The sequence below is a fragment of the Cebus imitator genome, unplaced genomic scaffold (assembly GCF_001604975.1).
Source record: "Cebus imitator isolate Cc_AM_T3 unplaced genomic scaffold, Cebus_imitator-1.0 Scaffold47, whole genome shotgun sequence".
NCBI lineage: Eukaryota > Metazoa > Chordata > Mammalia > Primates > Cebidae > Cebus > Cebus imitator.
This window is the reverse complement of record NW_016107362.1, coordinates 3,480,363-3,498,525: the sequence shown is the minus strand read 5'-3', so window position 1 is coordinate 3,498,525 and position 18,163 is coordinate 3,480,363. Positions and strand designations below refer to the sequence as shown.

General features: G+C 40.0%; 1 protein-coding gene across 5 annotated transcripts in view; it reads right to left on the bottom strand.

Annotated features, from left to right (window-relative positions):
* Positions 1-17,068, bottom strand: part of ARAP2 (ArfGAP with RhoGAP domain, ankyrin repeat and PH domain 2) — a 190,165-nt gene extending 173,097 nt beyond the window's left edge. For 2 of the 5 annotated variants that reach the window (XM_017527305.2, XM_017527309.2), the window contains exons 1-2: positions 16,163-16,313; positions 685-1,748 (exon numbers count right to left, since the gene is read on the bottom strand). In XM_017527305.2, coding sequence (XP_017382794.1) covers positions 685-1,589 — 905 coding nt within the window. In that variant the 5' untranslated portion in view covers positions 1,590-1,748; positions 16,163-16,313. The other 3 variants (XM_017527308.2, XM_017527306.2, XM_017527307.2) reach the window with 3 other exon arrangements.
* Positions 17,069-18,163: the final 1,095 nt, after the last annotated feature.

Below are 18,163 nucleotides of genomic sequence, written 5' to 3'. Positions count from 1 at the left end.
TTACCTCCTCCCTAACTGTTCAGGTAATCATCCCGTTACCTTGGGATACCAATGGCTTTCTAACTTGGTATAAGAACCTATACTGGTAGCGCCCCTCTTTGGGGTCCCAGAGATCTGGTCTCTAGTGAGCCTAGCTTCATGTTGAGCTGTCTGTCACCATCTTTTCACATGTGGCTTCTACATGAGTCACAGTATCCCTCTTTCCATCCTTCCCACTGAGCACAGTGACCAGCACAAAGTTCAACAGACATGTGTTGAATTACAGCTTGGTGCCAAGCATTGTGCGAGGCAGCAGAGATACAAACATTAAAAACATGTCCCTTGTCAAAGAACATATCATCTAATGGGGAGACAGAGTCAACATTTCAAATATGAGAACTGCAATATAGAAAGACTACAATACTAGGTGTGGAGAATTGGTATGGAAAGGAATATCCAGGTAGAATTAAGGGAAGGGATGTTCCCCCAATTAAATAGGAAAAAGGTAAACAGTCCCAGGCATTATAAGCTGCAGACTCTGGGATATGACGTACAATGGAATGAGGAAAATGTTAAGGCAAAAGGGTTGGTCGAATAGGTAAATGAATATAGTCAAATTTAAAAAGGAACACTGAAAATACAATTGTTAAAAATCACTAAATTGCCTCAAATTGAATACTTATAGCTTACTGTAAAGATTCTTACCTCCCAGAAATTCCTTTTGTTGACCCTGGAATCTCTGGTACAGGCCGATGTCTTAGCAGAAAAGATCGAGAGGGTCTTGAAACCAACTTGCTACGACTTCTCATAGGTGCTAGGATTGGTGATGATGGAACATACAAGTCATTTACAATCATTTCTCCTTGAAACTGAAATAATGGGGATGGTGGTGATCCTTCTAATAATCCATTTGTACCATTTCCAGAATTTGTTTCTGATGTTGAACAGCCAACAGAAGAGAGGCATTCAGAGTCTGAATTAGGGAGCTTGCTGATATTTTCTGAGATCCGATTAACTTGTTCTGTTCGTTGTTCTTCATTTGTGTGATCCACAGTCTTCTTTGTAATCAGAGATTCTATTTTAATATTTTCACTACCAAATAAATAATCATTCAAAGAACCCAAATTCAGGTGTGGTTCTTCTGAAGTGGGGAAGTCATGTTTAGGAAGAAACAGCTTATCATCTGATGGAGAATACTGGCTTCTTTCCACATTTGCATCATTTTCTTCAAGATTTTTTGTAACAGTCTCCAACTGCGGTGGGCTAGGTGTCTGAACACTACTAGAATCAGAAAGTTCAATGCAGATATTCTGATCAGAAGATGGAACATGGTGATCCTTTGAAGGGTCATCATTCTTCTTTGTTTTGTGAACATTTGCATATATTGGCATATCTTGCATTTTTGACAAGAGTATCTGTAACTGTTTAAGTATCCGCCTACGGTGACCTGTAGGTGATATTCCAATTTTCTGTAGCAGGCTGTCATTTATTGCTGCACAGTCCTTCACAGTAGTAAAACCAGACTCATGGAAACGTAAGAGATACTGCTCCAAATTAATGCTCATTAGGAAATCTTTTATATCAACATTTACTTCACTGACTGAGGACATAATGGTGGCTTCATTACTAAGTTGAGTTATAAAATGTGGCACAATGAGATACACACACAAGAAGATGCACTTCTCTACTGCCTCTTCCTTTGACAATTGTGACGGAAAAGTTTATTAAAATGTTATTTTCTTCACAGTGACTGCTTTATGTGATTAAGCCTAGAAAAAAAGTAAAAAATAATTAGGATATTTTAATTATTAAAATCTACTTTCATATTATATACTTTCTCTGAAGAAACAACAGAAATTAGGACATTAACTTTCACTGTGCATTTGGAATATTTGTGCATTGCTTTGCATGCCCTAGAAAACCAGTTTCTCAGTAAGTGAAGGTACAGGACAGAAATGCCATGGCAGTATCAAACTATGACTTTCAAAAAGGTGAAAAAAAAGATGCTGAGATACATACAGAATGAACATATATCAAAAATTTTATTCAACTTCTTAATTAAAAATGGGGGAGTCAGTAAGTCAGTAAGATTGGATCCAAGAGCATTTGTGGAAGAGATTTATATAGTCGATCAGAAAAGGCTATTGTTAAAATATTAGAATAGGACAGCTAGGTTAGATTTAAAACTGTTTAATGTCCTACAGAACAATAAGCCATAACATTTGGGGTTGTCTTTTCTACTGGACAAAAATCTATAAGCATAAGGTAACTTCTCAGTGTCTACATGCTACTCGAATAATAAATAGCCAAGTCAAGCACAAGAATTAAAATTGGGATTCAAATATCTCTACAGTGGTCCTGTTAAACAATATTCCCACAAAGGTACTGAAAGAATGCTCTTTTGACATTGAAGTTTTATGCAATTTTCTTAACAGTAGCCGAATATAAACAACTTTCCCTTTCACTGCACTTTCTTTCAAATACTTATAAAGCAGTTAGAATATAATTCTCAGTCCAATAATTTTCATTTCATAAAAGCAGGAAGCATTATATGTAAACAATAGTGATATAAAAGATATGACACTGAATAATCAGCTAAGTCTTTAATACATTAGATAACAGAAAATATGCTAATATAAAAGGACAAGGTAAAGGTTTAAAGGTCACATGTCCTCCAACGTACACAGCAGATTCATGAAGTTTTATTTTTCTCCCAAACTACGTAATTAAACTTTTTAAAAAAGTCCATTTTCCCAGATGCTAATTATACAGGTGTGTTCAGTTTACGAAAATGCATATGTGCAAATTTCTGTACATTGTGCTTCAATAAAAAAGTACAGAATAGGCATGACACATATATACTAAAGTAATAAAATGAGACACACCCAAACTAGGAAAATTGCCCTGAGCAAGCTTTGATGCAGTGCTGGAACACCTCTTGAGCTAGCTCTATAAAATGCACTACTTGGACTCTGCATATGCTACATGCCAACTGCCCATATGCTACTGCTTCAAGTATTTTAAAATATCAGCAAGCAGTAACAAACAGGTATAGGATAAGAGGGAAAGTGTGCATCTTCTTCAGAACACACTGCAGAAGCAGAGAAATGAAATTACAAAGCAATGATAAAAGGTAGGAAGTGTCTTTGTCAATAGGGCATCCCAGGGTGACACCTAAAGTGCTAAAATGTCACACATAAGGAAAAGTTACACCTCAACACCACATAAAAACTCAGTTCTCAGATAAGCCACTCTTATTCTACACAATTATTTGCAAACAAAGGTATTGTCTATTTTTTCTAGCATTATCACAGGATGGAAATAATTACTGCCAATGGAGCAACAGGTGGACACAATGTATTCACCCACTTTAAAATTTATAAACATGATAAGCTGGCCAATAACTTAAGAGGATTAGAAGCACTTTCCTTCTGGAGTAGAAAAAAGCTATAAAAAGTCATACTTTTGCCTACCATTCTCCACAAAAACTTTAATAGGACAAAAACAATTTTAATAAAATATATATACACACACACCAAGAAACCTCCTGATCTTTCCCTACCCCAAATCTAAAGCCTAGAATGCACTCCCAAGTACACCCTTGTATAATCCACCACATTCAAGGAAGCAGGTGAGCTACCATATTTACTCCTTGCTACTGACGGAATTATGTCCTCCCAAAATTTGTATCTTGAAACCCTAACCTTTAATGTGACTGTATTTCGAGACCAGGCCTCCAAGGAGGTAATTAAGGTCAAATGAGGTCATCAGGAGGGAACTTGACAAGATTAGTTTCTTATAAGAGAGATTTCTTTCCCCCAACCCCCAGGACCCTCTGCATAGGGACATAGGGAAAAGCTGGCCATCTGCAAGCTAGGAAGAGGACTCTCACTAGGAACTTTATCAGCTGACAAATGGATCTTGGACTTCCAAATGTCTAGAACTGTGAGAAAATAAATTTTTGTGGTTTAAGCTAGATGGCCTGGGGTATTTTGTCATAGCAGCTCAGCTAATACTCTTCTCCATCTGCACTGCTTTTGCCATGGTTCCAAATCTCATGACATCTTTTGCCTGGATTACTGCAATGGTCTCCGAACAAATGTCTCAGCCCAGACTCCATGTATCAACCAGTGAATTATCAAATACACAAATTTGGCATATCACTCCACATGCTCAACAAGATAAAGTTTATGCTAATATTGTTTATAGTGCCGAATCACATTTTTGTCTCTAACGAGAATAACGGCAGGTACTATTGATGTAAACAGCAATTATGTGTCATACACCATACTCATATTTCCTATGATGCAGGCACTCCTATGTACCAACTACAAGCTCATATTCAACCCTTGCCAAACCTTCTACCAACATCTTTAATTCACTTCAGTCCATTCTTGTCAATTATTTCCCCAAGCCAACAAGCTGTTTAACAGCTCCATACCTTTTTGCATATGGTCTATCTGCTTTCCTAAGCACCATTTAAAATTATCAATAGGCAGGTATTATCTCCTCTGTGAAGACTTTCTATCAACCCCTCAAAATAGAGTGAATTAATCACTCCTTTCTCTACATACATCTATATCTACTATACAAGAGCTTTGCAAAGCACTTGGAACATGTTTAAGAGATGAGAGAGAGAGAGAGAGGCTGATAAAAATGGCAGAAGTGATTGAGAGGCTCATTGTGTTAGTTTTTTGGTATGTGTGTATGTACACTTGTTTTCACACGCAGAGCCCGTTCCTTCCTTTGGCATATGCATATATACTTCCTAGGTGGTCAAATCAAAGAAAGATATACCAAAAGCTCTACCCAAAACCATCTATCTCTGCTATCACTCAACATGCTGAATATGGTTAATGAATCTCATTCCCTCTCATGCCATGGAACAGCCTCCCTCCCCCAGCCCTACAATCCTCCCTGCACTTTAATGTTAACTCTGTCCTCCAATTACCTGACATTTTAATTGTCTGAACACCCAAGGCTGTACACAGATCCAGTTCTTTCCTTAGACATTCTAGCCCCAAGCACATAATCAGATACATGGAGATGAGCATGCCTAACTATAAAATTCCAGCATGTGAAAGCTCCTTAATATGAAATTGAAGCCCTCCAAGTTTTGACCTTCAATTGTAGTCTATGGTATGTATGCCACACTCTAGGTCAGTGACCCTCCAGATACTGATCTGTAGATCTTCTGTACAGCAACAACTGCTATAGCTTCTAGCAGTCTACACTTGTAACGCCCTCCAAATATAACTGGGAAATGTGACAAAAAGTGATAATTAAAGTTCTAAGGTCTTGATGCTTCCCAAACATGCTTTATACCAGCCCACCTGAGCCTAAGTTCATCACTGTTCTCTTCTTGGATAAAATCCCCCACCTAACACGTTGCACACAAGTTTGTCGTCAGACTAAATTAAAATCCTACTTCCTCCACTTTCCAGCAGTGTAAACATAGACCCGTATCCATGTCAATGTCTCCATTTCCTTTCCCATAAAATGGAAACACTCCAGGGTGGTATCTAGCACTGGTGAAGATTAAATGAGATAATCCATCATAAGTGACTTGCACATAGCACCTAGTACATACTGATGCTTAGTAAACATTGACTTCCATCACTATAATTATTTTTACCACTATAGTTATTATGTCCCCACAGTTAAATTTTCCATTCTTTGAGGTCTGAAACACATTCCTTCCCAAGAGCTCTAGTGAACAAGAAATGCACTCTCTTCTCTGTATTCCTACACTACTTATTTCATAGAGTGTTGTCCTAGTCCGTTCAGACTGATTTAACAAAATATGAATGCTCTTAGACTTACAATGAAGTCAGGTCCCAATAAACCCACTGTATACTGCAAGTATTATAAGCCAAAAACATGTGTCTGACTGGGAGCCAGGGCTTGCTGCCACCGTCCAGCATCACTAGAGAAGTGTGGTTTCTCCCAAATGCATATCACATTCACTCCATCATAATGTCAAAAAGTCACAAGTCGAACCATCATAAGTTGAGGATCATCTGTACCTTAGACTGGACAATTAATAAACAACAGAAATGCATTGCTCACAGTTCTAGAGGATGAAATGAACAAGGTCAAGGCACCTGCAGACACCATAGATAATGTCTTCTATGTCTCCTCATGTGGAAGAAGGGTAAGGGGCAAATAAACCAGCTCCCTCAGGCCTCGTTTATGAGAAGACTAATTCCATTCACACGAGCTCTGCCCTCACGACCTAATAATCTCTCCCAAACCCCACCTCTTAATACCATTCCCTTGGGCAGTCAGCTTTCAATATACAAATGGGGAGTCACGGGACACATAGATTCAGACCACAGCAAGTGTTTATTTTCTGCTGCTCCACAGATAGTGCAATATAAATGCCAAGACTCTGAATCCAGACAACTTGTGTTGAATTCTAATTCCTCCCCTTACTAGCTTTATTATCTCATGTGAGTATTTAACTTCTCTGTGCTTTAGTTTCTTAGTCAAAAATAATGGGAGTAAGATTAGTACCTACCTCATAGGGCTACTATGAGAATTATATGAGTTAATACATGCACCACACTTATAACAATTGGACATTACAAATTCTAAATAAGTATTGCCACTATCACTATTATTTTAACATAATATCTGCCAAAAGGATAAACCCAGGGAAGCTGTACAATAAATGCCAATTACTTGCTTATTAACATGGTACATCATGTATACACAGTACATGTTTAGAGAATGTGTAGACAGTTGGCATTACAGGCATGGCCGTGCATTTGCCCATTATATCCTGACCTATTTCCGTGAGGCAACAAAAGGGAAATAACATTTAGGAGCATCTGCTTCATGTCCAGCTTTCTGTGTCACTCAATAAACAGTACCTTGTTACTTTATTGTGCTATGCCTTTAAACTATATCCTGAATTCAATAACTCTCACTATCTATCTCCCCTGCTCACATCCTAGTCTAAACCACCATCATATCTCTCTTAGACCACTGCAATAGCCTCCTAGACTGATACTCCTGATTCTGTCCTGGCCCCCTCTCCCCTACACAGTAGATTCTCACTACAGGGGCTATAATAATTAATGTCATAAGAAAAGCCACACCATATCACTCCCTATGACTTCCAAACGTAATCTTCCCTGACATTCCCCCTCTATCACTTGACAGCCTCAGGGCTAGCCTCCTTTTCTGTTCCTTCCTCAGACCTTACCTCTTGATCTTGTCTCTTTCCAACCTTCTTCACTGTATACCCATGTCTCAATGCTCGCTCCATCTCTTTGGTATGTCTCTGCTCAAACGCACCTCTTCAGAGAGATGATTCCTAATCTACGCTATACAAGCATGCCTTATGACTCAGCATCCCTTTTCCTTGCTTAATCTGTCTCCATGGCATCTACTACTGCTGATATCCGTTGACTGCTCCAAGAGGGCAGGGATCTTGTCAACTGTTCACTGCTCAGCCCAATAAATGTTTGCTGAATAACTTCTTCCTGGCTTTGTGACAAGAAGTGGAAAGTACACATTATTTTAAAATTTTGTCTATTTAAGTTACCAAGATAGTATGGAGACTGATTTCAAGCACAGATTTCTCCAATTCATCTAACCACTAATGAAGGTCTTCAAATCAGGAGCTCAGTGTGAGGAGTGGGGCAGGAGGTATCAGCTAGAAACATTCTAAACCGTCTGCAGGACTTTTAAAAATGCATGGGTTGGGTCAGGCTGGGTGTGGTGGCTCATGCCGGTAATTGCAGCACTTTGGGAGGCTGAGGTGGATGGATTGCTTGAGCCCAGGATTTCCAGAAAAGCCTGGGTGACATGACGAAACCCTGTCTCTAACAAAAAAAAAAAAAAAAAAAAAAAAAAAAAAAAACACACACACACAAATTAACTGGGTGTGGTGGTGCACACCTGTAGTCCCAGCTACGCAGAATGCTGAATTTAGAGGATGGCTTGGGCTCAGGAGGAGGAGGTTTCAGTGAGCTAAGATTGCACCACTGAATTACAGTCTGGGCAACAGAAAGAGCCAGACTCTGTCTCAAAAACAAAACAAAACAAAAACAACCTCATGGGTTGGACAAGGTTCCCCTTCCTAATGTCTCAAATAAGGAAAACCACTACGGTAAGCCCCTCCCAGACCCCACCACACCACCTCCCATTACTAGTGGAGCTTTGTCATCATTCCCCTAGTTAAACAAGGAAAGCAAACAACTAAAAACCATGGGTTACTTCATTAAACCACGATGTCATTCAATATTCAGTACTGACAACTTCTAGAACCACCTTCGCCTGGCTATATGTTACTGAAGGGAAAACAGCATAGTACAATCGAATCAGTCCTATGATCAATCCATTAAAACAAAAAGAGAGCATACCAATAAAAACTCAGAAACACATTCTTAGCATAATTAGAAACTTTGTGAGAAAATAGGCTTAATAGCAGTCACAGAGAATCACACAACTGAAAGAAAAAAGCTTAAAAATACAGATTTATAAATTAGGTTGCTAAATGAATAACGAAACTGCAACATTATCAATACAAGCTTTACAGATTCCAACAACGAGAGCTGGCTGTATTCCAGAACAGTGGTTCCCAATGGACTGGAAATATATCCCTTGATTAGATTCAGAGATATGTGAGAAAATGCTTTTGCTGGTCTTAACAACTAAGTGACATCAGCAGACAGAAAAAGTGACTATGACATTTTGCAATAGCACGCAGGTAGAAAATTCAGGTATGATTTTTACTTCTTCAACTCTCTACAATTCATCAGCTCCCCATATGGTACTCAACACTATAGATGATAAAAGAGAAAAGTGTCCCCGCCTTCAAGTGTCCCTGCAATACATCACTTCAGTTTGATGTGCACCCATGAACGTGGCTAAACCCAGAAGTCTACATACATTTACATTTTACTGCCCAAGAGTCAAGAGGCAATGACAAATTAAGGGAGAACGTCCTTGTCATTTCTACATAAACCACTGGTAATATAGAATTTAGTTTATTAAAATTCATTGTGTATCTATCATTGCAGAAAGACAGCTCATGCAGGGCTACAGTACAGCTGATATAATGCAACAATATGAAGCCAAAATCAAATAATCAAATATTATTTGCTAATACACTTATTGTGGAGAAATCACTAATTCCTTAGAAAGCTGATTATAGTTAGTTCAGGGTACAGGTCTTATAGAAGTCCACTTGATATGATTTGGATGTTTTTTTCCCTCCAGATTTCATGTAGAAATGTAACCTCTGATGCTGGAGGTGGGTCTAGTAGGAGGGCACCTCTTCGTAGTAGGTCATGGGGGGGAATCCCTGATAAATGGTTTGTGTTATCCTTGTGGTAATGAGTTCTCTATGAGTTCACGCAAGATCTGCTTGTTCAAAACAGCCTGGTGCCTCCTCACTCTCTTGCTCCTTCCTGCCACGTGATATGCTAGCTTCTCCTTTGCCTTCTGTGATGATTGTAAGCTTCCTGAGGCCTTACCAGAAGCTGAGCAGATGCCAGTATCACGCTTATACAGCCTGCAGGACTATGAGCCAAATAAATCAGTTTTCTTTATAAATTACCCAGTCTCAGGTATTCCTTTATAGGAAAACACCACCTTTGCTTCAGTGTAAAATACAGAAACAGATACCATGTTAATTGCACACTCAAGATATTAACTAGAAGTATTGATAAAGATACGTTCAACTTGACTCTTCCCACAGCCATGTAGAAGAGGAAGTGTTTTAGAGAAAATATGCTCGTGGTTGTATTCCTCCATCCCACCATATAGAGCAGACTGCAAAAGGATGAAGGTCAGATGTGCTAACTTATTTTTCTAGTCTGAGTGCTTACCCCCAGAAAAGTATTAAATTGGTCCTTTGGCATCTCTCTCCTCCACCATATCTATTCACCTACCTTAATGTGTGGCAACATCAGCCCCATTAAACCCCTTACAAAGGAAGCCCAGTCCCTCAACATGGTCATCTGTTTCAATTGAGGTCACCTATCGGCTCTGACCTCCTCTGCCCCCTGTTCTCTACCTTAACCACTATTCCTTTCCCACCCACCAAAATACATCCATCTTCTTTCATTCTCCCTCAGAATTACATTGCCAATAATAATAGCTAATAGTTGTGGAGTGTTTGCAAACCATTTCTGTAGGATCTCATTTACTCCTCACAGCTGCAGGGGAGGAAAATCCCATGTCCCATGTCACACAATAGATAAACAGTGGAAACAGAATTCTACAAGGCAGACTTCACAACCTGTGCTGCAAACTGTAATGCCTCATAATAGATATAAAATTGATTTAATGCCAAAGAGGTATCAAAAACTTAATAGTCTCCCTCTCCTTTGCCTAGCTGTGCATAAGCACTTATATTCACACTAGGAAAATGCTGTTTAAATATACCATTTCTTGCAAATTCAAGTTTTATACACCATTTAAGTTTGATATGTGTCCATGTACATGGCTAAACCTGGAAGCCTACATTCAGCTAGATTTAATTGCCTGAGAGTTGAGAGCCAATGACAAATTAAGGGAGAACATCTTTGTAATTGCTATATAAAGCAATGGTAATGTAGAATTTAGTCTATTTAAATTTATTTTGCATCTATCATCACAGAAAGACAGCTAATGCAGGACTATAGTACAATTGATATAATGCAACAATATGAAGCCAAAATCAAATAATCAAATATGACCCAAGTAAGTATTCATTGCCCACATGAAGTCAATAGTTATGGTTAAAAAACAAAAACAAACAAACAAACAAACAAAACCCCTGCTTGCTGAGATAATAAAGTATTAAGTCCAGACATAGTGGCACACGCCTGTAGTCCCAGCACACTTTGGGAGGCCAAGGCCGGTGGATCACCTGAGGTCAGGAGTTCAAGACCAACCTGGCCAACTAGGTAAAATCCAGTTTCTACTAAAAATATAAAAATTAGCTGGGCATGATGGCACACGCCTCTAATCCCAGCTACATAGGAGGCTGAGGCATGAGAATCTCTTGAACCCAGGAGGCACAGGTTGCAGCAAGCAAATATCACGCCACTGCAGGGACAGGGCAAGATGCTCTCTCAAAAAAAAATAAATAAATAAAATAAAAAAATAAAAAAATAAAACAAAATAAAATAAAAAAGAGATAGAGAGAAAGTATTAATACAAAATGAGAAATCTGGCTATGGTCTTAAAGGTTTAACTTTTAATGTAGTACAAAAGTAGATAACTAGTGGAAGCAACCCAGATGTCTGAACGGATAAAGAAAGTGTGATATATACACAAAATGAAATACTAAGAAGTCTTAAAAAGAAATGAAATCCTGTCACATGTTACAATACAGATGAACCTTGAGGGTCATTATGCTAAGTGAGAAATTAGCCATAAAACAGACAAATACGTGATTCCCCTTACATAAGGTATCTACCATTGTCAAACTCATAGAAAATAGAACTGTGGCTATCCGAGAGGGGAAGAAAGATAAGAAGTTGTTTAAGAAGCATAGAGTCTCAGTTCTACCAGCTAGAAATAGTCTGGAGGTCTGTTTCACAGTAATGTAAATATACTTAGCATTATTGAACTATACACTTATAAATGATTAAGATGGTAAACTTTATGGTTTGTTTTTGTTTCTTTTTTACCCAGTAAAATAGGAGATCAGAAGACAGACTACAAGATTTGGGCCAGCCTCTCAGCTCTTACTCAAACTGATCTCCCTGTACATACCTGGACTATTTTCTCTCCTTTGGGAGTCAATTCTAGTCTTACAAGTACAGTAACTCCACATTCATGAAGCTTCCCTGCCTAACATATCCCTCCTCAATCCCTTATTAGTTCCACTCAGGCAGTTGTATAGATAGCACAATGCCTGAAATCCAATCCAGGCTTCCTCATTTTTCAACTATGTATCTTCATTAAGTTATTTAACCTCCCTGAATCTTGTTTATCTCATTTGTAAAACGAGGGCAATATAACCCATATCGTGTAGCATTTCTATCAGAATTAAGTAAAAATATTTAAGATATGTAAGCATGCCTGACATGAGTTACAACTGTACCACAAATGTTGGCTATTATTAATTTATGGATTGTATATAATATTGCCTTTAATCATATTCATACCACTATATTGCACTTGGTTTGAGTGGAATTCTTCTGTCTCCATAGTAATATAACATTCTTTTAAATTATCACCGTAAATCATTCTTCTAATAAACCTGCAACCCACCTAACAGCAGTTAACATAGTTTTATTAATGTAATAATGTATAGATGTAGTTAGAGGTTTTTAGCATGATGACAATTTCACCTGAAGACTTAACACCTGAGGCACGAAGCACAGTGATTTACCAGGGATTCCAACTTTGCCATGTGCTACCTGCACCGTGGCCTTGAGAGAATTCCTCACTTCTCCTGAGCCTTCACTGTTCTCATTTGTAAGCAGGGACGATACTAGTGCCCACCTCACGGGGTTATTTTGAGGATGAAATGAGCGCATATGAATTAAGATCTTACAACAGTGGCTGTTAAGCAACAAGCATTTAATTAGTATCTTCTAGATGGAGAATAACGGACATTTTAGCTGAAAATAAGTAGGCTCTGGGAAAAATCATTTCATAGCTTGGATCAAGGAGTTAGGATTGTCTAAGCTATGTTTTGAATATTTTACTTATAGTGCAATCTGAAAAACACAATTTAAAAAGCTAGAACTTAATGTCAATTTCTATCCAGTGAAGGCCACAAGTGCTAATTCCTTTACTTAGTATAAGAGCTTATTAGTAGCATAGGAGATACCTAGATTTAGGTGTTCTGGATAATATCACAAAAATAGTTAAATGCTTGATAATCTCCTTAGCTTCTGTGAGTCTTTTGTCTTTCAAGCTGTCTGTCCAGACTTTAAGTTAATTCACTAAGATTTGAGAATTTTTTAAAATTCTAATGGATCCCTAAGGTACAGCTATAATTCTTGGGATACCAGAGAGTGATGTATTCTTCTAGAGTTTCTACAAAAGCAGAATTTTAAAACTTTTGTACAAATGTATACTCCACCATTTATCTGAATGTAAATCATATTTGTTTGTTTGCTTTTTTTTGAGACGGAGTTTCACTCTGTCACCAGGCTGGAGTGCCGTGGCACCATCCCGCTCACTGCAATCTCCGCCTCCTGGGTTCAAGCAATTCTCCTGCCTCAGCCTCCCAAGTAGCTGAGATTACAGGCATGCGCCACCACACTCGGCTAATTTTTGTATTTTTAGTAGAGATGGGATTTCACCATGTTGGCCAGGATGGTCTCGATCTCCTGACCTCGTGATTCGCCCACTTTGGCCTCCCAAAGTGCTGGGATCACAGGTGTGAGCCACCATGCACGGCCTGTAAATCATATTTTTAAACTAGCAACCAGATGTTTCAGATAGCCTACTGTCAGTGTTTCCTCTCTCTGCATTTATAAATAGTACTCTGACCTCTTTTCCAACTGAATTTCAGGGTTTATTCCTGTGGGTTTCGTAACTGTCAAAGTTTCTTTTTCTTATAAAAAGAGAGTATTTCAGAAAACATCTCCTAAATTATTGGCCCATTATTTTTACATGTATTCATTCAATAAATATTTAAGCAACACTACTAGCTCCAAGATAAGAGAGGGAGATATTTGAAGTTCAAGATAACAGTATTTACTATCTCATTTGACAAGAGTGCTAAGGACTAGAAAGAAAGTGAAGATACAGTCTTCCCTCTAAGAGTTTAAAATCTAAAAGGGTACATTAGACATGACTACAAGAAAAGGAAAATGGCATGTATATGAACAATCAGCTTATTACTCAGAAACTGCCAATAAATAATGCCATAAAACACACACAATAACAACTTTTTGCAAAGAATTTCATATATTCCAATAAAAAGCACTTAAATTGTAATGGTGAGAAAAACTCAATTTCATTACCTTAATTTTCACATTGTTTTATATTTTAGTACAGTTTTATTTTTAATTACATAGAGAAGTGGTCCCATCATCCTTCATGAGTTCTCAGGAACTCTTGAAAAAAATCTCAAATCTGCTCCCCAAAATGACTACTTCAAACAAATCAGGCCTCCTTTGTTTTCTCTGCAACATGGGTAAATAAGTAAGTTTGTGCTGAACAGAAACTGAAACAAAATTTCACGGACAACTTTCTAACTGGAAAGGATCAGATGAAGAGAATACTACTGAGTACTGTCTCAGTTCAAGACAGAAACAAATGAGCAAAATGGTCTAACTACCATTATCTATTTAATCTGGCCAATACTTTAGAAATAAAAGCTAAAATGATAAATTACAAGGTCCAGAACTTTACAGAAAAGATTATGACACTGTCTCATAGCCTCTACTCTTACAATCCACCATATTTGGTCAAAGCTAAGACATATTTCCCAGATTATTAAGAAGTTCGCTACCTAATTAATGTTTCACAAAGAATTCCCAAAAGTCTTACAGTGTAGCATGTGCAAAGATGTATCCAAGAAATGCGTCAATAAATAAATGGGGCAGGTGGAAATGTGTGCTACAAGAAAACTATTAAAGCAATGACTATCATTTATACTCAACATTTTTATAGTCACTTTCACCAAAGTTTCTCATAGTTGCAGGGAGATGGGTTAGAAAGAAACAAAACAAACAAAAAAATTCATATATCATGACATCTATAACCCAGAATCCTAAGTAGGCTTTAAAAACTTCATAGTTTCAATGCATTAATGTAAAAGTTCTTTAAAACACTGTAATTCATTATAATCTGAGTTCTATACTTAACCACAGTATCCAAGAATAGTTAGATCTGATCATTCTTATTACATGCCCATAAGCCATAGACTGCAAGGAGCTTGCAGTAATATGAGAAAAGCAAGAATTTGTTTTTAATGTACCATCAGCTTCTCCTTTCACAGACAAGCCACATAAAATCTGACAAGTTTACAGAGGAAGGAAAAAATACAAACCCATGCACACGCATATAAGTAAGTTTTAACAACCTCTCTCACCCTCTAGGTACATTTTAACTTAAATCAATCTTTGAGTAATGGCAAATCTATATAAAACCCTCTTCGTGTTAGGAACCACCTTAAATGTGTACGTGTTAAATATGTTTAGAACGACGCCGGGAAGATATTTGCACTTTAGACCCTAGCCTAGTTCCATGACCTACTTTTTTTTTCTTCTTTAAGCTTTGTTGAACAATGAATGTCATGATCATTTTCTCTAAATATTTCTCCTGTAAGAGTATGGAAGTCACAAATAGGAGTTTAGAGGTATTTCTCTTTTTTTTTTTTTTTTTTTGCTTAAAAAAAAAAGTTAGCTTCCTTTTTAAAACACCCATAACTTCATCCTCCAATTACTTATGGGCAAGGTTCCATAAGCCCGTGGGGGTGTAGATTGCTTAAGTGCAGAGAAATCAATACTGAGCTTGTAAGTACAATACTATTATGGGTAATAACAATGACATCCTATTAAATGTACTTTTAAAAATAGCTATTTCCAATACACTTCTTTTTTTTTTTTTTTTTTTTTTTTAGTCGAAGGCTGTATCCCACTGAGTAGAGGACAAGCAAAAGAAAAAAAAAAAGAAAAAGAAAAAAAAGAAAGAAAAAGAACTTGCTATCAGGATATCTAATTTACAAAAGTCTAAGATGTCATTATTCCACACCAGCTTATTTTCTTGTATTTTTTTTTTCCTCTATCAAAGCCTATATCATTTCACCAAGCCCAAATCAAAATAACTACAGATCACCTCAAGGTGGGAGAGGTGTTTAAGAAAACAAGCCAGAATTAGATAAAATAAAACTTACTTTATCAAATAGGATGGACACCATTTCTCCCAAGGAAACTGTCTCCAAAAGTAAACAAGAAAGATCAATCTGGTAAATTCACTGCCGACAGGTTCCCCTGTAAGGTATCGGGTTCAGGCAGGTGGAGGCCAAACGATCCTAATTAAAGTTAATTAACAGGCCAGTAGTCTTAGCATGGATAACAAGCAGGGTGCGGGGCAGCACAGAGAACCGGGCAAAGTCACGATCTCTACAGAGTAAATAACTTGGTGCCTGAAACTCACTACAGTCCCTTCTCATTGAAGGTGGGGGAGAGGAATGGAGGGAGTGTCTAGCTGTCTATCCGGATCGTCACCCTCCCGGGTCAAATCCCAGAAGTGGAGTTCTTGTATCACTTACCGGCTTCTGGTTTCCTTTCAGACGCCCACACGCGGGAGCGAAATCCAAGGGGCGGACACCAGAGCTGAGCACTTTGCGCTCTGGAAATTTACCCTGTGAAGTGGCGAAAAGCCCCAGCCCCGACAGACAGTCCTCCCACCCCGGCCCAGCCCTCCCGAGACCCCGGGTACCCGCCTTGCGCGCCGGCCGAGGAGTTCGAAAAGCGAGGTGAGGCGGGGCTGGGAAGCCCAGCGCCCGCGCCACTCCCAGCCCTGGGCACTCGGTCCTCGCCCCTCTCCCCGAGGCGCCAGGCCTCCTCTTTCCCCGTTCCCGCCGGCTGCCCGCGGCCGCCTCTGCTGCGGGCGGCGCTGTTAGTGGGGCCGGCGCTCCGCGGCCGCCGCACCTGGAGGCGGAGAGCGCGGGGAGCGCGGGGAGCGCGGGCCGCGGACCCGCGCGCAGCTCCGGAAACGCCGAGCCGGCGCCCGCGCCTTGCTCAGGTGCTCCTGCGCCTCGCCTGGGCCGCGGCTTCCTCTCAGCCCGCGGGGGCGGGGAGCCGGCGACCCACGCGGGGGCAGCCGGAGCTCAACGGCGGGGGCGGCCCAGCCGGCCGTCCTGGTTCCGCAGCATAGTTGGGCGACTGACTCAGTCCGCCGCGACTTGGCCGCGCCTGGCACCCTCGCCACCTGGCGCACCTCGGCCCGGAGGCGCCGGGCCCTGACGGGGAAGCTGCGAGGGCGCGCCCTGGAGCCCCGAGCGACAAGGGCATTACCCACCTTCCGCGGGCGGTGATGCCCGGGACCCTGTCTTGGCTCCTCCTGGCCAGTAGGTTTGTCTGTGCGCACTCATGGGGGTTGAATGTCAAATGGGCGGAACCTCGCCCCTACTGATTATTACTATTACTCTTCCAAGTACTTTCAGTGTTAGCTCAGCGTTTCCCAAACTGAAGACTCATCTAGGGCACTAATTTCCCCAGGCTGCTTCTATGTAAATGTGCTCCTTCTTGCACCTGTGGTGGTTAGATCCTGGAGGAGCATTTCCCCTTTGAGTTGGACTCTGACAAAGGAGGCAGCGAAGGAAAATAGGTGATCCTAAAGAAACCTCGTGGACCTGCAAATACCTAAGCTTCCGTAAAATCCAGTTGTTTGCAAGTGAGTTCACAGACCAACTACTTTTTTTTTTTTTTTTTTTTTTTTTTTTTCAGGCTGGAGTGCAGTGACGCGATCTCGGCTCATTGAGACCTGCGCCTCTGGGTCCAAGCTGTCCTCCCACATCAGCCTCCCAAGTAGCTGGGATTACAGGCGTGCACTATCAGCCAGGCAAATTTTTGTATTTTTGGTATAGACTGGATTTCGCCATGTTGCCCAGGCTGGTCTCAAACTCCTTACCTCAAGCGATCCCCTTGCCTTGGCCTCCCAAAGTGCTGGGATTACAGGTGTGAGACACCGCCCCCTACCAGCTTTTTAAAATTATTATTATTATTAATATATAAACGTCTCCCACAGGCTACCTGACAATCTCTTCGTTAAAAGGTGAAATGTATTTATCTTTTCCCTGCACCTGTTGGTGGAAGTGAAGCAATTAGGGAAAGCACAGACCTTGTTATTAAAGTGAGATAATTGGTAAAGTGCGGAAAGAGGGAGGCTTCCCAGGAGCCTGGCCCCTTAGGATTCTTCAGTCATCACCTTCACCAAACTGCCTGCCCAAAAGCACCATCCTTCCCTGGGGAGACTCCGAAGCAGCTCTGTCTTGAGAGATACCAAATATCCAGTTCCTTTGGGAGGATCCGAGCACTTTGGGAGGCAGAGGCAGGCAGATGACCTGAGGTCAGGAGTTCAGGACTAGTCTGGCCAACATGGAAAAACCTAGTTTCTACTAAAAATACAAAAAATTATCCAGGCGTGGTGGTGGGCGTCTATAATCCCAGCTACTCAGGAGGCTGAGGCAGGAGAATCGCTTGAACCCAGGAGTGGAAGTTGCAGTGTGCTGAGACCGTGCCACTGCACTCCAGCCTGGGGGACAGGA